Consider the following 23,913-nt stretch of genomic DNA (forward strand, 5'->3'; position numbering starts at 1 on the left):
TATTTCCATGTGAACACTACAGGAACAAGTATATTACATTCAGGGCTTATATTAGATACAGATACAATTTCCACTGGTAGCATTTCTATGTGAAATTAATTCAACCACTTAATAAAATCCTATGTTTAGATTTCGGTTCCTTAGATCTGAGCCTATTAGCATTAGGATATCAGTTTATTTTTGAAGAACGCAATTAAACATGGAATAGCTACTTAACCAGGCAGTCATTATTTGCATCAAAGACCTTAAAGATTTAAAAAAATATATAATAATCACATGCCAACAGCTCATTATAGATACTCCCCTCATCATGATGGATAAATGAGGGAGAAAGTGGCTCATACACAGCAACATACAGAATTTGCAAAAAAAGAAAGAGTTCGATATCAAGAATGATTCTTAACACTGACCAAATCAAGACACGTGAAATAAATAAAGTTTGAGGAACGCACTGGTGCAAGCAACTAAGAATGTAAATCAGTCGCAGCCTGGAACCCCGTTATAACCAGTTTTCCAAATATTCGGGCTGGGAAATGCATAGATATTTGCAACTTGATTTACCTTACTAAAACAGTCATTCATTGCTGGGGTTTCATCACTTATGGACAAGCTCTAGTACATCCTAATGTTATGAAGTATCATGAATGATTAACCTATTCAGGGTATGTAAAGAAATACAAATAAAAAATGGTATTGAAATTACAGATATTTGGAGTAGGTACCAACCAGCTCAGAAAATGATAAAACAATATTGACAAACTGACAAAAATATCTAAAATGTTTACATCTGATACGTTACAAGTAGTATCAATGAACCCCCCCCACTAACTATGGACAGTTTTTACTACTCTTAACCTACCCTCTTTTCTGTCCGGTTCCCTTCTAGCCTCTCCATCTGTGTCTTTGGTGTCCCGGGGTTGGGCATCCTCGTCCTCCTGACCTTCATCGCACTCCTCAAGGGGTCTGAAGTCCAGCTCGGCCTCCTCCAGGATGGGCTCCTTGGGAGCTTTCTGTAGGGGGAAGAAAGAGAAACGTAGTTCTAATGGTAAGGACATGTCAGTCTCGTTTACGCGTGATTCAAGTAATGGTATTTGTAAATCACACCTCAATCATGTATGTATTTCTTCCACACAGTGTTTTCACTCATCTTCACACAAGATTAATTAAATGAGTGATGACAAGTTGAATCAAGCGTGTGATTGTTAGTTCATTCACAGAATCAAGTGTGACTGCTACAGCAAAAACTAAACCCTGAACCACCTTCGGGGGAAACAAACTAAAGACTATTTACTCACTCGGACCTTGAGCGAAAGGAAGGCCCCAGACGAGTCGAATGTGCCCGTTTCCTCCTCGGCATCCTCCAGACACCACTCCGGAAGGCTGGCCCCATCCTCCTCCAAGCTGCCACTGCCAGACCGCGGAGGTCTGTAGCCACGCTCATCCTCCCTGGCGTCAAAGGGGAACCGGCGCTGCCGTGGCTGCTCCCCCGGGTGAGCCTCCCGCCACACTGCTGACCGCTGCCCGTCTGGGGGATAGGGGATGGTTACAGGTTAGGCTTGCTCAATCCACGCATTCTCTGTTCGTCACTCTTTTGATGCACACCACAAAAAAAGAAAAAATATATATATATTCATTTTGATGCTTTTGTGATTGTGTAGTCAATTTGGACTGAAGCACTCCTGATGAAAACATATTTATTGTAACTTAGAGGGGCATAAGGCCTAAATAAGAGAAAGATGTCAAATTAAGATGACAGACTGGAAATGGGAAACAGCCCATTCACTACCCTTGAATCTTTGGATTTGATGTTCACACAATAGGAGTAGAGCGCCTCGTATTACCCCTTCAATGCCACTTTCAACCGCATCTAGGCACCCATCCAGGGTCTGACCAGCAAGGACTCTCTTTAGAGTCAAGTCAGCAGTGGTAAGCAATGCTGCTGGCTGTACACACAAGCATTTGTTTGTCTATGCCCAAAACACTTCTGGGGACAAAACTGTCAGGCTGTAACATCTTTTTGGGGATTGTACAACTAGAATCTCTCACACACACACACACACACACACACAAACAGCTGGCAGCCAGAATGACGTCTCAACAGGGCACACCTGGACTCGGGGGGCACCACCGGTCGTTGTCCCGTCGCGAGGCACCAGCCAGGCGCCAGCCCCCCTCGTCATAATCCTCACCATTCGCTTCGTCACGGGATGTGCGCCAGTTCTCGCTCTCAGAGCGTGTGAATTCGTGCTTCCTCACAGGCAGGCCCGCAGTGCCTGTCCCAACCTCCTCATAGGTAGCACGGACTGAAGGGGAGAAAAAAATTGAATCATTTGGTTTTAGCAAGGGCAACATCAAATGTAACATGGAGAAGAAAAATATACTTAGCAATGCCACACTTTGAAGCACTATAAAATGTTACAAATTTCAATACAATTATTGCGCGAGGGAGTCCTTGATCATAAATCATTTAATGATCAAACAAAGTTCAGTTAAAGGAGCACTTCACCCTGGGATGACCTGCGTATGGTGTGTATCATGTGAGAGATTTCCAAGTCAGTGAGATTTGTTTCACACAACTGGCCAGAAGGTGCAAGGTTTGTTTTTACACAACAAAAAAGCCCACGTCAATAAACTATTGTACGGAGTGAAAAGGGCGCGAGATATGAAAAATACATGGAGTGATGTTTCATTTCGCTAAGCCTCCATGTTACACTGCCAATTTTATATGCAGTCTTGATAGACAGTGCCATGGAGTATCTTTTTCCTATCGACAGATATTGATAGATGTAGTCCCCACACCGCGCCTTCTTAATACATCCCTCGGTAGACTGAATAGTATGGAATCCCAGAAATGACAAATGTCAGTAAAAAGGCTTTTTGATGAGATTATTTAAAAGAGTATTGAAATATAAAAGTATTTAATCATTTCCTTTGCCTACTACAATCCAACAAAATTATTTAAAAACGTATTCATTTTACTTTTCCATGTATCATTATTCACCCTTTATAATATTCTAGACCTCACTTTCCCCATTTTCTCAGGCCTAGAACAATTTAATAATTTGACACATATGTATCATTGCTACCATTAGTAATTAGTAAATTATTAGTACATTAAGCAGTAGTGCCATGGCGAAATGCCCCTTTAAAGTAAGACCCTTTTAATAAGTACACCTGGGACCAAACAAACCTACTGTTTCATTTTGCATAACAGATCTGTTCTTTTAGAGTTTGTCATCATCTTCCTAGACAAAGTAGTACAAAAATAATTCAAGGTCTGGAGGGCAAACTTACTGTGATTCATTGGGAAGTGAGCTGGAGCAACTTCTACCATGTCAATGGAACAGGGAAAAAGGAATTCTGACATTAGTGAGTCCTCAAAAATAGATAGCATTTTGTTCATTAGCTCATTTGACATACAACCCCAGAAAAGGGTGCTGCAAAAAATGGTCAACTACTTATTATGGAAGAAGAGGAATGCAGTATAATAGGTAATCATAGACATAATACTTGGTTCCTCCATTGAGCTGAACAGTAGGTGAATTCTCAACCTACCTGTTCTTGGCGATACCATCTTATTTAGCATGTATTGATCAGAAAGTATTAAACTGAGCAACTTCCAGTAATGGAGTGCATACATTTTCATTCCTCAAACAGTATTGAAGCAATCCAGCAAGGTGTACACCACCACCTTGCCTCTAACAAACATTCTTTTATTGATGGAGACAGGTAGGTCTCCAAACCAGTGCTGCATGTTGCGTTGAAACGTATATGTATTTTTAATCACACAAGACTTAATCATACTGCTTGATAACAGCATTTTGCTCTTTCCCAAGTACACTATTGGGAAGGCTTGAGTGATGACATGCACACTTACACCCCATTGTGTTTTTTTAAGATTATCAATAGACTAACAAACAAAATACTAATAAATACTCAATGCGGACTATCCCTTTACATTCAATTCCAACAGCATTGATGATTTCATTAGTAAGTATTGGCACCAACCTGGCTCTTTTCGACCTGGCTTTTCAAACCTTCTGTCTCCCCTAGATGTGGAGAAAATAGACTCAGCATGACTTTGAAAAAAAAAAGGGGGGGGGGGGGGGGACAAAATGGGTGACTGAGCATGCCTATCATTAAATGCAAAAGATATAACCCACATTACAAAAACAACATGACAGAATGTATTAAACAAAACAGGGTTGAAAGTATTCTCATTACACAGGCTTGGAATGTAAACTCAATACTTCACACAAATCATGCATTTGATGTCAACATTTGCAAACACTTCAGTGATCACGCTCGCGTCTCCAATGGAGACAATCAATTACCTCTCCTCCCAACTCTGGGAGCGGTGCATCTCCCGGACGCCACGGCCAAAGCCTCCTTCGACGTCGTCAAAACTTCTTTGGTAAAACCCCCCGTCTCCTCTCCCCCGACCTGGGAGACAAAATGTTTGCCTAGTTCAGCTGGCCCACAATAGAAAGTGTCGCCCACGTGACAGGCTGTGTCGTTAACCACTACACCACGGAGCTGTACATTTGCCGGGTGTCAGTATAGCTTCTTGTCTCTATCCTGAATAAATCCTCTTTTGCCACGGGCCGTTTTAATAGTTAATTGGCCATTCGTGAATGACACTGATACAGTTAAAATGAATAACGTTTCTAACCAAGTTTACCTCCACCACAAATAGCGGCATTGTATGGCGTTTGCCACTGGCTATTTTAACAGCGTACTAGCCAGTAATAAGCTTAACCGGTGTCTACTAACAAACTGGAATAGTCATAAGAATTGAGTAATTGCTAGTGAGACTGAAGATTAACTTTTCCATGGCAGAAACAGTCGCAATATAACTGTATACAGTTTCAGTTAAGGCTTACTATAATGTTACTAATGTATGTTGCAGCCAGCAAATGTGTTTGTCTATCCTGACCCATAACGCATGCACGGATGTGTACTTTGAAAATCCACCAGAAACAGTCGCAATATAAGCGTGAACTGTTTTATTTCAGGCTTAAAATAATGTTGATATTGAAGGTTTTAGCCGGCAAAGTTTTCGTCTATATGGAATAATTCATAATGCGTATTTTGCGTCGCCTGCAAGGAGATACCAACTCGGGACCTATAGTTTACAGTTCTGCTTCTCTAACACCTATGCTATTTAACCAGGTGTAGTCAATCAGTAAGAGACATTCGCTCTTCTTGGCCTGCTCCGCTTATGCGGTCCAGCAAAAAGACTCAAACAGGAACACTGAACTCAAATATTGGAGCAAGCTGGAGACAATGAATTACACCAGCTGCAATAACATCCGCCGTCAGGGGCCATTTACAAGCATAGAGACCAGGTGAAACTACTATTCCATTCTGTGCAGCCGGGCACAAGATAGGTAAGTGTCTTAGGTGCAGATCTCAAATAGCTTAATGCAGTCTCCTTGTCTTCATCAGCATTGATGTGCTGTTGTGATTGGTGCAGATCAGAAAACCAGCAGAAGAAGCCATTTCGGACTATTATTTATCTATAAACGGACCACACAAGGTCCCTCTTCCTCACCTCGACCCCGGGAGGTACTTCGACCCCTTGGTGCCCCAGCCCCGACCGGACCACCCCTTCCCATCAGCCGGAGCACTGCTGCACTGTTTACAGACATGGAGAAATTTCTCTGTCGAGCAAGAGAAGGGCAGGGGGAGAAAGAACAAGAAAGAGAAGATAAGTAGATTAGAGAAAATGAGTGAGACAGGACATAAATTATTCTGTATTTGGTTAAACAGGACTGAAAACACGGTGAGAGGTGGCGTCATATTAACAAGAACTGGGCCTTGAATATAAACAGCAAAAGCACAAACCTGCTCTTCCTCTGTAAACGCTACAAGTGCCAATGGGGGCAGGGGTTCCTCTTGTAAAATGGGAACAAAATCCTTGTCATGTAGGACTACTGGAATCTGATGGGGAAAATATAATCAGCAAGTTGCACCTGGAAGATCGCTGAGAAGACATTTTCACTTAATGCGACAACCTGGGAGGAATTTGGGTTAGCAGCCTTGCTTCGGGACAGAAAGTCCGATATTTTACCTGGCCAGCAACTTTTCAGAATACACATTAGAATTACATTCTGCCATACCTCCCTATCCTTGACATAAAGTGCTAGCATTTCTTCTCTCCCGTAGCGGTAATCTGCAAGTTTATACTTTGGCAATGCCGGCGAGAGAGGTGGCGAGGTGGCAACAACACTGCTGGTACCACCACCGTGGCCACCCCCAGACAGGGCCCGGAGCCTGGGGAAGAGGCAGAAAACAAGGACAGGATGAAGACAGACAGATAACAGTTAAGCGTACAGAACATCAGGCAAGCCTAGACATGGAAAAAAGCAGGATTCTAAATAAAATTCTAAAACAAGGCAAACAACCCAGATCAGTGTTAATCTAATAAACAGTCATTTCAATTCAAGACTTCCTGGAAGTGCCAAAATAACACCAACTTGAACCAGTACTAACCATTCTGGTCCGAAGTTGAGTGTCTGAGTTTCTGCCATTCTTCCTAGAACTTCTGTTGGCAGAAAAGGGCCAACATTATTAGAGCAATGACAAAACACCTACAAACAAGTTCAGGTCAAATATTTTTACTGGAAAGGTATTCCAAGCACATCATTACATATCTTTCTATAAATACACAATAGGAACACCAGCAACTAATCTTTTGATGTAACTGAATTCTGATTAAATTGAAAATCTTTGATACATTTTTCACAGTGTCAGATTACAGATGAAAATACTGATTTCAAAAGCGATAGAATAATCAGTCTCCTAAAACCAGATCAGTCTCCTAAAACTTGAAATTGACAAGAGGGTTTCCCTTTGCACTGTTTGGAAGGCTTTAATTACAAACATCCACAAATATGTTAATGGTTAAATGCATATCCCCATGATTGAAGTTCCACAATGGTATGTTAGCTTCAATCCATAAAGCAGATATATAATGATCCAAGTGGTGTATTCATTTCGCAAAACAAAGTTGGTTGCATGAAAGAAAACCAAACGGGTGGCAACCCACCTGGAATTGCCCAATAGAAGAACAACTAAAATGATTTGCTCTGAGGAGTAAATAAACTACAAAAAAAGCAAAAGGCAGGGTTTCCCAACCAAGGGGACTGGGACCTTCCGCAATAAAAAATATTACAACATGCATTATGTAATAACTTATAAAGACAAATACATATTTTACAATTATGCTAAACACAAGCTGTAAAATTCAAAAGGAAGGCCTGTCATATGCACATAGGACTCTGCGTTTTGGTCTCTATTCAGTAGGCTGACCATACAACCTCGTAAAAAAAAAAATTTTACTCCCTGCTCATGAAGTAATTTAATAGTGTGATGGTCACTATCAATTGATCTAATCCCCTTTTTAAAAAAAATATATTTTCTTAAATCAAGGTATAAATCACTACAGATATTACCGTAAACAGCCTTAAAAAAATATGCCATGAGCGTTACAATGTAGAATTGCAGGGAATAAGCTTCAGAACAACAAAGCTGGTGTTGGATTTAACAGTCTAACAGTTAGACTAACTCAACACACGAGTTACTTTCAAAACACAATACCTGTTACCAGCTAGCTGTTCAACACGAATAAACAGGAAGCATGCGTGGGTGGACAACTGGCAAATTGCAAGACACGTGTGCGCTATAACCAATCATGACTCGAATTTCAAGATACTAAACTGGACACACTACAACTGGAGACTCGGGCTTGTAGACAATATATTAGATTTAACTAACATGTAACGTGTTTTCTAAAATGGAGTAGTTTAAATTTACTATTAGCTACCCTGGGCTCCAGTTAAACTCACAAATGCACGTCGCTGTGCCTATATATCGAACTGTAACATGTCAAAATGTCAATCAGATACACAACTATTTCGCTAGTTAGCAATCTAGTTAGCGTACGTGGCTACCAACAAACTTCACTTACGTTGCATAACGCGTCATTATCCATTGCAACGCTGGGCTACCGTACAGTACATCAGCACTTAGACTTAGCTAACGCTTGCTAGTTTCCCCATTTGGTTGGTCATACTTAGCTTGCTAATCCAACAGAATTTCACATACCCATACAGAAGTCATACCTCATTATTTAGCTACTGTTGAATATCAAATTTGACATACAAACAACTAGTTTATGCAAATATGTATTTAAATCCATCTTACCGTAAATAATATTAACACCAGAAGGCAGTCAATGTAACGTTATCTGGCTAAAAAGTTAGACTCACCTAGCAACGCGTCCCTGTTAAACCATCTAATCAACCAGGTGGTACAGTAATTCTCTAACATTACACATTTAAAGACAGACCGAAAAAAAGTTATCTATCCAGAAACAGGGAACAATGAATGTGTAACCCAAGATTTGGTAAAACTGCCCTGTCAAGCTAATATGGCAAAGTAGCAGCCTAACTAACCAGCAAAACTAGTTAGCAAAGTAAAAAACGTAAAATGCATTACATGTACAGTAATATAGTAATGTGTCGATCACTAGATAGATAGTCGTTACAGTAGTATACTGTTACATGTGTTAGTCACACTAGCTGATTGAGTATCTAGATAGTCATTTCGGTTTTAGGTTTGCGAAGTTAGTTTGTTACTCTAGCTAGCTAACTAATTGGATAGCGAGATTAACAACCTAGTTTACTCTTGTTTTACAGCGATTTAAGTAATTAAACAATGATGTTAACTTAATTTCTACACAAATACACACTAAAGTTCCAAAAAGGAAAACAATCAGAAGCACATACTGTCACAAAATCGCACAGAAGTACAGTGAGTTGACACGAGTTAATCCTTAACCCCCAAACCTCCGTAAGGCCTGCAAGCCTTTCGCCACGACAGATTCTCGTTGAAATTCCTCCCACCTCTCTCCAACCTAATACGGTTTCCTCACATACTTTAGGCCGAAGCCTCAAGGCCAAGCAAACATGCTGGTACAACAACACTCCTAAACGCCTTGAAATCGCCAAAAAGGGTTCTTAAACATCTTGGATGCTTATTTCTATAGTTTAGCTTTATTTTAGAGTATAACTGTGCATTTAATCTTCGCTGTCTTACCTCTGCTTTTTACTGACAGCACAAGGTTTGTATTCGAGTTGTGTGGCTCTCTCCGATTCCACAAGATGGCTGAGAATAGGTCACATGACAACACATATCCCGAGAAAGACCCGTATGCCAAAACGATTTGCTGATAGGCATATTTTGCTAAGTAACCTATAAATCGTTATCTGTATTCTTTACTTATGATATATATGGCAGAAGAACACAATACTGATTTCCAACCAACGTTTGTAAAAGAATAATTAAAAACTAGTTAGAACCGCCCATCACATTGACTGTATGCATCTTTTTCTACATCGTCCATGCATAACTTCAGACATTAGGTGCAATACCAAATCAGCTGGAATAGTTAAACTTTACCCGTTCGTGACTTTGGTACCCAAACGTGGGAAATTTTGAGCTAAATATCAAACAATGCTAAAGTAACAAACCAAAATTACTATACTGTCATAATTATATCGTATGTCTTCATATTGGGTATGTAAAATTTAACTGTAGCTTACGAAATAGATGATTTGTTTATTTCATGGTTCCACAGAGACACCTACTGGTCAAACAAAAGTGATTAGCAAGAATTCTTTATGAAGTGAAAACAATTCTTATATGCATCCACAGATGACACTGTGGAAATCGACACGTGGCGTGTAATTATCGGACGGTGAGAAATTCAGCTATTCCAAATAAATATAATGTAATCCTTGATGACTTTACTATATATAACTACAAATATAACAACAGATTGTCAATTCTAAACAGTTTCGTACGTTTCAATGATTGGAAGCTAGTAAACTAAAGTTAGTGAATCCGGGGACTTCTGGTGTCAGAACCCAATCTGACCAGAGATTTTTTATTTAGCGGGTCACCACATAGCATGTGCAGTTCCCATACAGGCCAGTAAGTGGTGCCCTAATCACACTACTAGATAGCTAGAATCCCAACGGTAAGGCTGAATCCCAAATCGTATTCTACGTAGTGCAAGTACGTACTTCGCGGGTGATGAAGTACTTACAGTTTACTATATACACTGCTCAAAAAATTTAAGGGAACACGTAATCATAACAGTAAAACACCAAGTCAATTAAACTTTAAGAATATCAATTTGTCCAGTTAGGAAGCATGAGCAATTGTGAATAAATGTAGCCTGATTTGGTGCAAATGAAAGTGACAACAGGTGCACTGGAGAGGCAACAGCAAGACAACCCCAAAAAAGGGAATGGTTTTGCAGGTGGTGGCCACAGACAATTGCTCTCTCCTTGTCCTTCCTCACTGATTCAGCTTTAGTTTGACGTTTTGCTAGTGCTTTTGTCACTGCTGGTAGCATGAGGCGGTACCTGCACCCCATTCAGGTTGCACAGGTAGTCCAGCTCCTCCAGGATGGTACATCCATACATGCCGTTGCAAGAAGGTTTGCTGTATTTACCAGTCCAGTCTCGAGCTTGGAGGAGATACCAGGAGCTGGGCCTTTACATGAGGAGAGCTGGACAGGTTCATAGAAGTGCATCTACCCAGCAGAAGGGCTGGTATCTGCTCCTTTGTGCGAGGAGGAACAGGTGGAGCACTGCCAGAGCCCTACAAAATGACCTACAGCGGGCTACTGGTGTGCATGTTTCTGACCCAACATTACATTAGCAACCAATTTCAGCAACTTTGCTATCAATTGGAAAACAGCCCAGCTCAATCCGATTGGGATTTTATGTACAGCCATACTGAGGCATTGTTCTCCATTCTTGTAACTTGTACACAGTGTGTCATAATATATCATATTGACAACATATTAGATACTGTTCAAAGGGTGCTGTACTTGTTGGAAGCCAAAACCCAAGACACAGGATAACATGGATTGAAGCCCTTTTTATTGAGGACTGGAGACAGATGCTGTCTGACCTGGGACATTTCAAAGGATCAGTTGCAATACCTTTTAAAATTGAATTTCACAGTAAGAGAGATAGCATGATTATTTTGTGTTAGTTATAGAACATTATGTCTTAGAATGACTAAATATAGCTTGTCAGTCAGAATGTACCACAGTGACATAACAAATGAAAATCTGAGAAATCTACTGACAGATTTAATCTCCCAGTTTCCTGATTCAGGTGTATGACAGATTAGTGGGCACCTTAACAGTGTTGGACGAAGGTGAGCCTAAATAAATTGTCACACTTTTTTCAGAATTTTCTTTGTGTGAAAGGTTCAATCTGCTTTTTTAAGTTTCTATTATTACTATTCAAGCAATTACTCAAAAGGTTCTGTGTTGCCAGCTATTTCAATGTTACGGCACAACTCATGAATACATCGTATAGTTGACTGGTCAACTTAAGAACCGTAATAACTAGAAAATGGGGCCTCTGAGGTTCCGCTGTGGTCCAAGCACTTGCCTTAGGTTGCAACTACATCCCTATGGCTGCAGACTTGCGCTGTGCAAATTGGCATGCGCCGTCTCGGGTGAAGTGATCGGTTTTACGGATTTACTTGTGACATCACTATTTAGCTATGTCTCTGGTGTATTGGTCACCTCAAACCTGGCTAAGCATAAGAATGTGTGCAATTGGTTCCCCAGAGTTTGCAAGCATTAACTTGTTTAAGAGATGGGATGTAAAATACCCATCTCTTATAACTACCATAAATGCCTTCTGGTGAAGAAAAATATTAATTACATCTGATCACTTTGATTGGAAATGTCTGGTCTGGCGCACTAATTACATTTCACTTTTAACAACTTGTCTAAAACAATTTCCATATATGCCATTTTTTTTATAAAATAAAACCCTCCATACATCTCTATAACAAATGTTGATTAGCTAGCTGAAAATGTATATTTAATAGCAAAATGTACCGTTGTTTTCCAGTGCATTTCAATGTGGAACTTGAGAGGATTTAGTTCTCCAACCACTAGAAATGGCCGATAATAGGGGGTGGCCGATAATAGAGGGACGTTAGCTAGCGTATGTTTACATATTTATAGATAGTTGTTTTATTTACAGATTTTTTTTACATGTACAAATTATATTTTGTTAGTTGTGATGAATATACGCACAGATGTTCTAGATTTATTTACAAATATTGAGACACATCTAACTGAATAGCATTGACCCAGGCTCATCGCCTTTGCTAATGTTTGGAAAATCTAAACAATATTTTCTCAGATAAGGCGGAATAGCAACTACCAACATGTTTCAGTTTAATTTTGATTCAGTCAATCAAATGTCTTCATAAAGCCCTTTTTACATCAGCAGTTGTCACAAAGTGCTTTTACAAAACACCCAGCCTTAAACCCCAAGGAGCAAACAACAGTAGTGTTGAATTTCAGTGGCTAGGAAAAACTCCCTTTAAGAAGAAACCTAGAGAGGAACCAGGCTCAGAGGGGTGACCAGTCCTCTTATGGCTGTGCTGGGTGAACATATTAGGAGTACAAATTGGACAGGGCCCAACAGGCAGGAAATCAATCCACCCACATTGCCAAGGATCAACCAAAGGGACACCCACCAACCACAACCACCCTAAATGAGGGCCAGGTATTGCCAGCAGAGTACAGCCCAATTGCACAAGTGTGCAACAGAAAGACAACAACAAGCCAGTGACTCCGCACCCGAATGGCATTGGTGGGAGGGCATCCCAGTGGCGATGAGAGCCCACCTGGCAAGACAGCAAGGGCGGACAGTATCAAGTCTTTCTGGTCACCTTCACGCCCCTAGGACAGACTACACTTAATCATAGACCATACTGTAGAGATGAGTCTTTAGTTAACACTTGAAAGTTTGCACTCAGTTTGCATTTCAAACCTTAATTGGCAAATCATTCCAAAGTAGTGGAGCTCTATGAGAGAAGGCCCTGCCTCCGGCTGTTTGTTTAGAAATTCTAAGTACAAATAAAAGGCTTGCATCTTGCAATCTAAGGTTACATGTAGGTATGTATGACTGGATCATTAAGTAGGAGCAATTCTATGTATTAATTTATAGGTTAAGAGTAAACCTTAAAATCAGCCCTAACCCTAACAGGCAGCCAGTGTAAAGAGGCTAGTACTGGATTAATGTGTTCAATTTATTTTGTTAGGATTCTAGCACTAATTGAAGTGTATTTATTTATCAGGGTAACCAGAAAGAACAGCATTGCAGTAATCTAATCTAGAAGTATCAAAAGCATTGATTCGTTTTTCTACATCAGTTTTTGATAGAAAGTTTCTAATTTGTACATATTTATGTCTAGACCAAGGCATGTTGAGAGCTGATCAAAAACTGTATTTTGAAATCTATTCTGCAGTTTGTAATATTTACTTTCACATGTACTACCCAATCACTGCGTGAGAGCTGATCAAATACGATTACAAGTGACATATTTAGACAGTGTACTTGTGGTCGAACGGAGAAAACACATGAAATCCAGTGGAGAACTCCATGGCTCGTTGGTCTAGGGGTATGATTCTCGCTTAGGGTGCGAGAGGTCCCGGGTTCAAATCCCGGACGAGCCCCATCCTTTTTGTAACATAAGATATATATATAACATAAGATGTGCATGCAGTGATTTTGATTTGACTGGCTTAGTCTGGCGTTTTTCCACTGGACTGAACGAGCTGGTCGTAGCAGGCGTCCCTTTCTATTACCAAACTATATCGGCCAAAACAAATAATGGTTGTTTTCAATATTTACTTGAAACACGTACAAAAAAGAATGACCCCGACGTGATTTGAACACGCAACCTTCTGATCTGGAGTCAGACGCGCTACCGTTGCGCCACGAGGTCTTGAACATGATGTGGATATTGATACATTTGTTCACTAAAACCGTGAACCGTGAACTTTTTCCAGGCGTTGTCTCGTGTAGAGGAAATGGTTGCAGATAACTTATTTAAAGTTTCTTTTATAAAACGAGTCTTGCACGGCCACCTGATTCAACGCTACACGGATATCAATCTGGGAAGCAAGGATTCAAACCGAATTGACATGATGGCCGTTTCCAACAAGTGTTAAACTCGATTGCTATTGTTTCAACCTTTAACCAATCAAACCAACAACGCGAATTTAGGAGTGCCAAACGTTACAAAATAAGTCCCATCAATAAACCGTACTGTAAGCTACATCGTGCAACAACAGTAATATTTAAGGTGTTTAAGCTTCACATCGCACTACTTCGGCCGGTTAGCTCAGTTGGTTAGAGCGTGGTGCTAATAACGCCAAGGTCGCGGGTTCGATCCCCGTACTGGCCAGCTTCTTTTCTTCATTGGAGAGCGATTTAGGATCTGAAGGGGAGCAGGAGTCAGGTCTATGGACGCATTTTTAGGACCCAAGATTTTCGTGACACTGCCACCCACCGAATTGGATGAACATGGAACAGAACGAGATTAGTCAGAATTGCCAGTTTAGTGCGTGTGCTAATTGAGTAAGTAAAATATAGGGTTTGAATATCTCTTGCCTTCCCAATATCTCTTGCCTTTCATGTTTTGGATGTTAAAATTGTGTGTGTGAGAAGGGTTTCATTTGTATTCCTATTGCTTTTGCAATAAATGAGACATTATTTGAACAACAATAAATCTTGTATTTTATAATCTTGTTTTTATAAAAACATGCTAAAGGTCGTCTGGATTTGAACCGGGGTCACATTACTTAGTTGTCGGAGACACTATACAAATATAACTGAGGTGCTCAGGCGCTGTAAAACTGTGGAAACCTGCACTTTGCAACAATTTAAACCTGCACATTAGAACGAGTTTATATTAACCAGGCTAATTTCAAACAATTGTCACACAGTAACTTTCACGATCTATCATTAATCTCACACATTTTTCTCTTGCAACAAATTGAAAGAATTAATTCAAGTTGTTGGTATTGCCACCTCAATTCTCACTATCGACACTAGTGGTTTTGTTACAGTGTTTCAACACCTCCCGAAGCTTGGAATAGTATGAGCGTGTGTGCACAGTAGCCCATCACTTATGGAGGTAAATTTGTGTCTTTTTTTCTAGAGCAATTTTTTTTTATTTTCAATCAAAAATATTTGTTCTAAAAGGAAAATTAGGCTTCAAAGTACAATTTTTTGTTGCAATCACATAGTTAGTAAAAGTGGGCACAAAATATTTTGAGTACAAAAAATGTATTTAAAAAAAAAAAAAAACTCACTATCAACCACATTCTATTTTGGAGAGGAATTCAATTAACTATAAGGTAGAAATAGCAGCAGTAGACTAGGTCCTGAGGCCAAGAGTTGAGAAGCACTGCCTTAAGCCATCTGTCAACCCACGCCCCCCAACCGCAAGTGCACCTGAAGGATCTGGAGAAGGTCTGTATGGAGGAGTGGGCCAAAATCCCTGCTGCAATGTGTGCAAAATTGGTCAATAATAAAAGGAAACGTATGATCTCTGTAATTGCAAACAAAGGTTTCTGTAACAAATATTAAGTTCTGCTTTTCTGATGTATCAAATACTTATGTCATGCAATAAAATGCTAATGAATTACTTAAAAATCATACAATGTGATTTTCAAGGATTTTTGTTTTACAAAATTACATGCTTTGTAAGTGGGAAATCGGAAGTGTATCAAATACTTGTTCTCCCCACTGTACTTACACTTAACCATTTACCATGCAATTACATACCATAAGCTGTAGTCAATTCTAGGCATAGAAAATATCCACATTGGTGATCTGAAATGTATCTCTTCTTTCACCAAGATGTTGAAATTATGTTGAAATTACATAGACAATATTTATGTAATCACTTAAATATATGTAACACATTTATGTATCACCTTCGCCTAACACGCGAAAGGTCCCCGGTTCGAGACCGGGCGGAAACACCTTTTCCGCAAATCATACATTAACTTAAGAGAAAAGAAATACGGCTCATGGCTACCGAGTGCTAACAAAGCGTCCGACAGCATTTTGCATCGTTTGGTCGTATTACACAGCAGTACACAGCAGTTTGCTGTGTGTTGCATGGTGCCGCATTTATGTCAGTCTTGCTGAAAATGTCACAAATCAACACACAGCTGGCCCTTCAGAGGCCTTGTGCACAACAAATGGCAACAGAGTGCAGTGCAATCCAATCAAGTGCGTAGGGCCGCAGAGCTTGTTTTGGATTCTAGGGAACTATTTACAGTTAGCTCTTTTAAGATGCTTTGCCAGGCCTTTACTGCAGCTGTCTTCAGTGGTCCTTTGTTTGTGGGTCTTTCTGCCTTAAGTTTTCGCTTCAGCAAATGAAATGCATGCTCCATCGGGATGAGATCAGGTGATTGACTCGGCCATTGCAGAATATGCCATTAATTTGCCTGAGAAAACTCCTGGGTCGCTCTCGCAGTATGCTTTGGGTCATTGTCCATCTGTAAAGTGAAGCGCCATCCAATCAACTTTGCTGAATTTGGCTGAATCTGAGCAGACAATATATCACTTCAGAATTCATCTGGCTGCTTCTGTCTTCTGTCACGTCATCACTAAACACTAGTGACTTTTGGCAAAGTCTTTTCTGGCCTTTCTATTCTTGAGGCTTATGAATGGTTTGCACCTTGTGCTGAATCCTCTGTATTTGCTCTCGTGAAGTCTTCTCTTTATGGTGGACTTGGATCAAGATTAGTGCTCCCTCCTGTAGAGTGTTCTTCACTTGGCTGGACGTTGTGAAGGCATTTTTCTTTACCACGGAAAGGATCCTACGATCATCCACCACTGTGTTGACATTTCCGTGGATGTTCAGGCCATTTTGAGTTGTAGAGCTCACCCGTGCGTTCTATTTTTCTCCGAATGTACCAAACTGTTGATTTGGCCACTCCTGATATTCATGCTACCTCTGTAATCAAATGTTTTTTGCAGCCTATGGATGGCCTCTTTCACATGCCTTGAGAACTCCTTTGACCGCTTGTTGTGGGTTCACAGCAACAGCTTCCAAATGAGAATGCCACACCCGGAAACAACTCCAGACCTTTTACCGGCTTAATTGACGAAAGAAATAACAAAGGAATAGCCCACACCTGTCCACGAAAGAGCTTTTGAGTCCACTGTCCAAATCTTATTAGTCCCTGGAAAAAGAGGGGTCTTCATATATCATAGAGAGCTGTAATTCCTTAAACCTTCCTCCAATTTGGATGTGAATATGCTCAAAATAAAGCCGAGAGACTGCACTCTGAGCCCAAATGTAAAGTTTAACTGTAACTTTTGATATTTTGATAAACAGCCAAAAGAACAATACTTGTGTGAGTGTCCAATTATTTCGGGACCTTCCTGTATAGTTCCATGAAATGTTGTTTCAAAATCATAAGAGACAAGGTCACGACTTACCTTTGCCTGGGTTGATGAAACGATAACATCCGGTAGTTCCGAAACACCACACGGAGAGTCCCACTGCATCCACGGCACGTGGCCGAGCTAGGCATAGCATCGAGCGGCGACTCAATGTGTTAGGCCTTATACAAGGCGCTTCAAAAGCCGTGCCCCCTGTGAGGATCGAACTCACGACCTTCAGATTATGAGACTGACGCGCTACCTACTGCGCTAAGGAGGCAGCCCCCAGAAGAAGGGGGCCGAGTGACACAGATACAAGTGGAGTTACATTAGACACGTTTTGAAAAGGCTCTTCCTTTCTGCCACGGATCACACCAGTTTGAGTATCTTTCACCAAGTTGACCAGATCATCAGGAAGGATCCTGATCGTTCCTGTGCACCCGTCCAGTTTCCGTAGTGTAGTGGTTATCACGTTCGCCTCACACGCGAAAGGTCCCCGGTTCGAGACCGGGCGGAAACAGCGCTTTTTCACCCATGCAATAGTGACCAGGTACCATGTGCTTTGCGTTGCCTTAGGTACCCAAAATGTCTTTCGTAAGCGACTACTGGGCCACAGCCACGGATGTTAGTTTCTTCTCGCAAGGAATTTGGATCTGCAGCAACTCCTGAAGACCTCCTCCATTGAGAATATGACCAAACGATGAATGAATCACGATGGAACCTGATCACTGCAGGGCGCACTGCCGGTTTCCGTAGTGTAGTGGTTATCACGTTCGCCTAACACGCGAAAGGTCCCCGGTTCGAGACCGGGCGGAAACACCTTTTCCGCAAATCATACATTAACTTAAGAGAAAAGAAATACGGCTCATGGCTACCGAGTGCTAACAAAGCGTCCGACAGCATTTTGCATCGTTTGGTCGTATTACACAGCAGTACACAGCAGTTTGCTGTGTGTTGCATGGTGCCGCATTTATGTCAGTCTTGCTGAAAATGTCACAAATCAACACACAGCTGGCCCTTCAGAGGCCTTGTGCACAACAAATGGCAACAGAGTGCAGTGCAATCCAATCAAGTGCGTAGGGCCGCAGAGCTTGTTTTGGATTCTAGGGAACTATTTACAGTTAGCTCTTTTAAGATGCTTTGCCAGGCCTTTACTGCAGCTGTCTTCAGTGGTCCTTTGTTTGTGGGTCTTTCTGCCTTAAGTTTTCGCTTCAGCAAATGAAATGCATGCTCCATCGGGATGAGATCAGGTGATTGACTCGGCCATTGCAGAATAATGCCATTAATTTGCCTGAGAAAACTCCTGGGTCGCTCTCGCAGTATGCTTTGGGTCATTGTCCATCTGTAAAGTGAAGCGCCATCCAATCAACTTTGCTGAATTTGGCTGAATCTGAGCAGACAATATATCACTTCAGAATTCATCTGGCTGCTTCTGTCTTCTGTCACGTCATCACTAAACACTAGTGACTTTTGGCAAAGTCTTTTCTGGCCTTTCTATTCTTGAGGCTTATGAATGGTTTGCACCTTGTGCTGAATCCTCTGTATTTGCTCTCGTGAAGTCTTCTCTTTATGGTGGACTTGGATCAAGATTAGTGCTCCCTCCTGTAGAGTGTTCTTCACTTGGCTGGACGTTGTGAAGGGATTTTTCTTTACCACGGAAAGGATCCTACGATCATCCACCACTGTGTTGACATTTCCGTGGATGTTCAGGCCATTTTGAGTTGTAGAGCTCACCCGTGCGTTCTATTTTTCTCCGAATGTACCAAACTGTTGATTTGGCCACTCCTGATATTCATGCTACCTCTGTAATCAAATGTTTTTTGCAGCCTATGGATGGCCTCTTTCACATGCCTTGAGAACTCCTTTGACCGCTTGTTGTGGGTTCACAGCAACAGCTTCCAAATGAGAATGCCACACCCGGAAACAACTCCAGACCATTTACCGGCTTAATTGACGAAAGAAATAACAAAGGAATAGCCCACACCTGTCCACGAAAGAGCTTTTGAGTCCACTGTCCAAATCTTATTAGTCCCTGGAAAAAGAGGGGTCTTCATATATCATAGAGAGCTGTAATTCCTTAAACCTTCCTCCAATTTGGATGTGAATATGCTCAAAATGAAGCCGAGAGACTGCACTCTGAGCCCAAATGTAAAGTTTAACTGTAACTTTTGATATTTTGATAAACAGCCAAAAGAACAATACTTGTGTGAGTGTCCAATTATTTCGGGACCTTCCTGTATAGTTCCATGAAATGTTGTTTCAAAATCATAAGAGACAAGGTCACGACTTACCTTTGCCTGGGTTGATGAAACGATAACATCCGGTAGTTCCGAAACACCACACGGAGAGTCCCACTGCATCCACGGCACGTGGCCGAGCTAGGCATAGCATCGAGCGGCGACTCAATGTGTTAGGCCTTATACAAGGCGCTTCAAAAGGCGTGCCCCCTGTGAGGATCGAACTCACGACCTTCAGATTATGAGACTGACGCGCTACCTACTGCGCTAAGGAGGCAGCCCTCAGAAGAAGGGGGCCGAGTGACACAGATACAAGTGGAGTTACATTAGACACGTTTTGAAAAGGCTCTTCCTTTCTGCCACGGATCACACCAGTTTGAGTATCTTTCACCAAGTTGACCAGATCATCAGGAAGGATCCTGATCGTTCCGGTGCACCCTTCCAGTTTCCGTAGTGTAGTGGTTATCACGTTCGCCTCAGTGCAAACTTTCAAGTGTCTACTAAAAATGAATCTCTACAGCACGGTTTATAATTAGGTTTAGCCTGGCCCGGGGGCGTGAAGGTGACCAGTGGGCTTGATACTGTCCACCCTTGCTGTCTTGCCAGGTGGGCTCTCATTGCCACTGGGATGCCCTCCCTCCAATGCCTTTCGGGGGAAGAGTCACAGGCTAGTTGTTGTCTCTCTGCTGCGCACTTGTGCAATTGGGCTCTACGCTGCTGGTAATACTCTGCCCTCTATCAGGGGGGTTGCGGTTGGTGGGTGTCCCTTTGGTTGATGCCTGGCAATGTGGGTGGATTGATTTCCTGCCTGTTGGGCCCTGTCAGTGTTGCCGGACCCCCCCGTCTCAGTTCCAATGTTTTACGCTGCTATATTATTGTGCTCGGGCATATGAGGAATGCACTTTCTAACTTTTCTCAGTCTCCTCCAGTTTTAAATTTAAGGAGGAGATGAGGTCCTGGTCCACACCTGTGGAGTACCTGGTTTGGGGGGCCCGTTGCTGTCCCTGTCCTTGTCCACCTGGTCATACTCATGACCTAGTCTAGAATCAAATAGACTCTGGATTTAGCCCAGAGAAATGTATTTATTATTCTAATTGGACTATAATTGGATTATTCTAATCTCACCCGGTACAGCCAGAAGAGGACTGGTCACCCCCCTGAGCCTGAGTCCTCTCTAGGTTTCTTCCTAAAATTCAGCCTTCTTAGGGAGTTTTTCCTAGCCACTAAAATCCAACACTACTGTTGTTTGCTCCTTGGGGTTTAAGGCCGGGTGTCTCTGTAAAGCACTTTGTGACAACTGCTGTTGTAAAAAGGGATTTATCAATACATTTGATTGATTGATACTGACTTGAACATGGCCTCTGTGAAGGTGACTGGGAGTGCAAAATATCCGGCACTACAAGTCTCCATCAGGGACACAGAAGAGAGGTTTGGACTCCAGTACATTGAGCAACTGTGCTCTGCTCTTCCTCTTGACTTATTTCAGAAAAGGACAGATGTGTCAGTATTCCTGATCCCTCTCCCTGTTGATACAAGTCAACCCTCTTCAACACAGCTGCCGCCAACTGTCTTCAGATTCCCTTATTCTGCAGCTCCTGCTACAGAGGCTTTAAAGAAAGCTCTGAGGAGCCCCGGATGGACATATGAAATTCAGAATAATACCACAAACACAGGCATATCTCTCTCACACTAACTCAATCACACACACCTAAATATGCTTGCAGACACACGCATGCTGCATAGTTACTTTCACTGAAGTTCTGTTCATCTCTTTCAGATCTGCCCTGCACACCTCTCCTGCTCATGACTGTCTCACCAAGAAGTGCACTCACGGGACCTATCAAGACTGGTGGCCGAGTCATTGTGTTGGACCACAATCGATGGCCTGGCCCAATGAGAGTGGCTATTGATGGTCTGCTTGCCAGCCATCATGGACAGAAGAACATGCTGAAACTGGTGGATAATGACTATGCTTCCATAGTGCAAAGCTCATGTGCAGACCCCAACAGCCTGCTTCACCCAACCACCAAACAGGAAGGTATATTAAACACCTGGCCAAATTAAAAAACACCAGTTCTTCACTTAACACCAGTCATGAAAAGCTCCTGGAGACCCAACAACTGTGGCAGCACTTAACCATGGAGTGACATAACCTGTGTCTCTGTAACACAAAATGGAACAACAGAAGGACACACAGAAGAGGAAGTCAGCAGATGTGGTACACTCTGTCCGTTTGTGCAGGTTCTGTCATTGGGAAGTAAAACAGGGCCCTAATAGTCCTAAAATTCATTCAGGGTCATTTTCAATAACACTTCATGGCAATGAAATGCTTGATTTTCCTACTCCCGATAGTGCAGTTAAAAGTTAAAAAGTAACAGTAATTATAATATCAAAAAAATTAAGAAACATTGTACAAAAACACATCAATAATTACAACTATACAACCATAGTGCAATGTAAAAGTGACAGGTGTGCATGATATAAGTGGCAGATGTGCATGATATAAAGTGACAGGTGTGCATGGAACTATGGATGGAAGGGAAGAGGAGTTCCCAAGAAGATAAGATGGATGGATGGAAAGAGGAAATAATATTGAATTACACACACACCACAAAATGGTCAGTATCTTTTAATAAAGCAATTTTGAAGTTCAATACATTTCTATTGTCTATTTATTTTTACTTACTGATCATACTGTATAAGGGGGTGCTTATAATTACAGTGCAGCACAAGATACATGAAATGTCAAGAGACAAATCGGGTTTGTGTAACCCATATCTAAGTTAATATTGCCAAGGAGGTTAAAGGACGATCTGTCCATTCAAGTCGACAGCAGGGTTGAAGGAGTTACCAGGTCATCGGATTAAGTACTTTTATGTTTCCTCAACAGGTGGGGCCGGTGAATTAGAATAATCCACTGCAATCTTTCCAACAGGCAGCCAACACTAGCGGTTATATTTTTCCAAAATAAACATACATCCGACACAAAAACGAATGATATTAGCGAGTACCGTAGCGCATCTTACCATTTCCTGGGAGAGCTGAAAAGCAGTCAAAATCAATGTGAAAATACTTTCTAGAAGTTACGTTACACACTGATTCATTAGCGCTGTTCATACAAAACGGCTGTTACAGCTATACGTGACTGGCCCCGACGGGGGGCACTTCTGTAATGCTGCTTAACCATTGTTATAGGTGTACACACATTGAATTCCCCCGCGTTCGAACAGTATCCAAGACAGTCTTATCCATGTTTTCACTTACGCGCTTTTTTACGATATATTTTATGAGGGAAATAGTGTATGATCTCAGCGTTGGTGGTATAGTGGTGAGCATAGCTGCCTTCCAAGCAGTTGACCCGGGTTCGATTCCCGGCCAACGCAATATCTTTTTAGATATTTGTTCTACACACTTTCTATTCTACACCCTTCGGTTATGGAAGCAAAGCAGCTGTAATTTTGAATGTCACCCACAAGATCACCGATCCTCCCACCGGTGCGTTGGTGGTATAGTGGTGAGCATAGCTGCCTTCCAAGCAGTTGACCCGGGTTCGATTCCCGGCCAACGCAAGATTCTTTTTTATATGCAATTTCTAGAACTACACCATACCATTGTAGAAGCACAGCGGCTGCAATTTTGAAGGTCACTTGTCTATATACGCTGAAATCATGAAGTATCGCTGCAAAACCATATTCTTTAACCATAACTGCATGGTCATGAGCCTCCTTAGCGCAGTAGGTAGCGCGTCAGTCTCATAATCTGAAGGTCGTGAGTTCGATCCTCACAGGGGGCATATAATTTTTTGTATGTACCACTCATTTCATATCGAGGAAATTCTGGATCTACACTGGAATAACTGTAGTTATAATGGGACGGGAAAAACACCTATTCTAAATTAAATTATTTGCTCCTGTATCTCTCCGAAAACTGTTAAGAGTGATACAGCAGAATAATGTCAATGCTTTATGCAGGCAACCCCAGCAGCTCTTCCATCAGATAGCAACTTCCTGTCTTTCAGATGCTGCTAAACAAGCTGCCCTTCATTAACCAGATGAAGATGTATTCCTGTGTGAAGAAGCAAGGGCTATATTTGCAACAATGGCAAAAATGGCAGAAAAAATTATGTGCAGCCCTGACCCCTGTTTTCAAATGTTCTGCACATTGTAATATTACCTTTAGAGAGGGATTGTATAAATGCATACTTTGGTTTAGGGTTAATGAGTTGGTTGGAGTTTTACATTGACCCTCTGTTTTTGGTTTCCTCTAACTGTAACATCAATTATTTGTGTTCTTTATTTCAGTTTCACCGTTGTGAAAAAAAGAATATAAACTTTCTTCCCAATATTATGATTTATAGTATATTTCTAACTGTA

At 41.5% G+C, this 23,913-nt stretch overlaps 1 protein-coding gene and 10 non-coding genes across 21 annotated transcripts in view; 7 read left to right on the plus strand and 4 right to left on the minus strand.

Annotated features, from left to right (window-relative positions):
* Nucleotides 1-9,202, minus strand: part of gigyf2 (GRB10 interacting GYF protein 2) — a 40,794-nt gene extending 31,592 nt beyond the window's left edge. For 3 of the 11 annotated variants that reach the window (XM_020045348.3, XM_010867128.4, XM_010867129.4), the window contains exons 1-11: nucleotides 9,103-9,201; nucleotides 6,496-6,547; nucleotides 6,123-6,276; nucleotides 5,848-5,943; nucleotides 5,555-5,663; nucleotides 4,335-4,443; nucleotides 4,009-4,079; nucleotides 3,295-3,327; nucleotides 2,109-2,303; nucleotides 1,296-1,525; nucleotides 860-1,010 (exon numbers count right to left, since the gene is read on the minus strand). In XM_020045348.3, the coding sequence (XP_019900907.1) occupies nucleotides 860-1,010; nucleotides 1,296-1,525; nucleotides 2,109-2,303; nucleotides 3,295-3,327; nucleotides 4,009-4,079; nucleotides 4,335-4,443; nucleotides 5,555-5,663; nucleotides 5,848-5,943; nucleotides 6,123-6,276; nucleotides 6,496-6,533 (1,186 nt within the window). In that variant the 5' untranslated portion in view covers nucleotides 6,534-6,547; nucleotides 9,103-9,201. Of the gene's footprint in view, nucleotides 1-859; nucleotides 1,011-1,295; nucleotides 1,526-2,108; nucleotides 2,304-3,294; nucleotides 3,328-4,008; nucleotides 4,080-4,334; nucleotides 4,444-5,554; nucleotides 5,664-5,847; nucleotides 5,944-6,122; nucleotides 6,277-6,495; nucleotides 6,548-8,792; nucleotides 8,815-9,102 lie in introns of those variants that run through there. The other 8 variants (XM_020045347.3, XM_010867125.4, XM_010867130.4 and 5 more) reach the window with 7 other exon arrangements.
* A 4,296-nt stretch (nucleotides 9,203-13,498) lies between these two features.
* trnap-agg lies at nucleotides 13,499-13,570 on the plus strand. Its single transcript has one exon. It is a non-coding gene; the product is annotated as a tRNA-Pro (tRNA).
* Nucleotides 13,571-13,770: 200 nt separating this feature from the next.
* Nucleotides 13,771-13,842, minus strand: trnaw-cca. Its single transcript has one exon. It is a non-coding gene; the product is annotated as a tRNA-Trp (tRNA).
* Nucleotides 13,843-14,230: 388 nt separating this feature from the next.
* On the plus strand, nucleotides 14,231-14,304 carry trnai-aau. Its single transcript has one exon. It is a non-coding gene; the product is annotated as a tRNA-Ile (tRNA).
* A 3,206-nt stretch (nucleotides 14,305-17,510) lies between these two features.
* Nucleotides 17,511-17,583, minus strand: trnam-cau. Its single transcript has one exon. It is a non-coding gene; the product is annotated as a tRNA-Met (tRNA).
* A 167-nt stretch (nucleotides 17,584-17,750) lies between these two features.
* Nucleotides 17,751-17,823, plus strand: trnav-cac. The gene has a single exon. It is a non-coding gene; the product is annotated as a tRNA-Val (tRNA).
* A 226-nt stretch (nucleotides 17,824-18,049) lies between these two features.
* trnav-aac lies at nucleotides 18,050-18,122 on the plus strand. Its single transcript has one exon. It is a non-coding gene; the product is annotated as a tRNA-Val (tRNA).
* A 1,622-nt stretch (nucleotides 18,123-19,744) lies between these two features.
* On the minus strand, nucleotides 19,745-19,817 carry trnam-cau. Its single transcript has one exon. It is a non-coding gene; the product is annotated as a tRNA-Met (tRNA).
* Nucleotides 19,818-22,851: 3,034 nt separating this feature from the next.
* Nucleotides 22,852-22,923, plus strand: trnag-ucc. The gene has a single exon. It is a non-coding gene; the product is annotated as a tRNA-Gly (tRNA).
* A 114-nt stretch (nucleotides 22,924-23,037) lies between these two features.
* trnag-ucc lies at nucleotides 23,038-23,109 on the plus strand. The gene has a single exon. It is a non-coding gene; the product is annotated as a tRNA-Gly (tRNA).
* A 151-nt stretch (nucleotides 23,110-23,260) lies between these two features.
* Nucleotides 23,261-23,333, plus strand: trnam-cau. The gene has a single exon. It is a non-coding gene; the product is annotated as a tRNA-Met (tRNA).
* The last annotated feature ends 580 nt before the right edge of the window (nucleotides 23,334-23,913 follow it).

This window comes from Esox lucius, chromosome 3, assembly GCF_011004845.1.
Source record: "Esox lucius isolate fEsoLuc1 chromosome 3, fEsoLuc1.pri, whole genome shotgun sequence".
NCBI classification, from domain to species: Eukaryota; Metazoa; Chordata; class Actinopteri; order Esociformes; family Esocidae; genus Esox; species Esox lucius.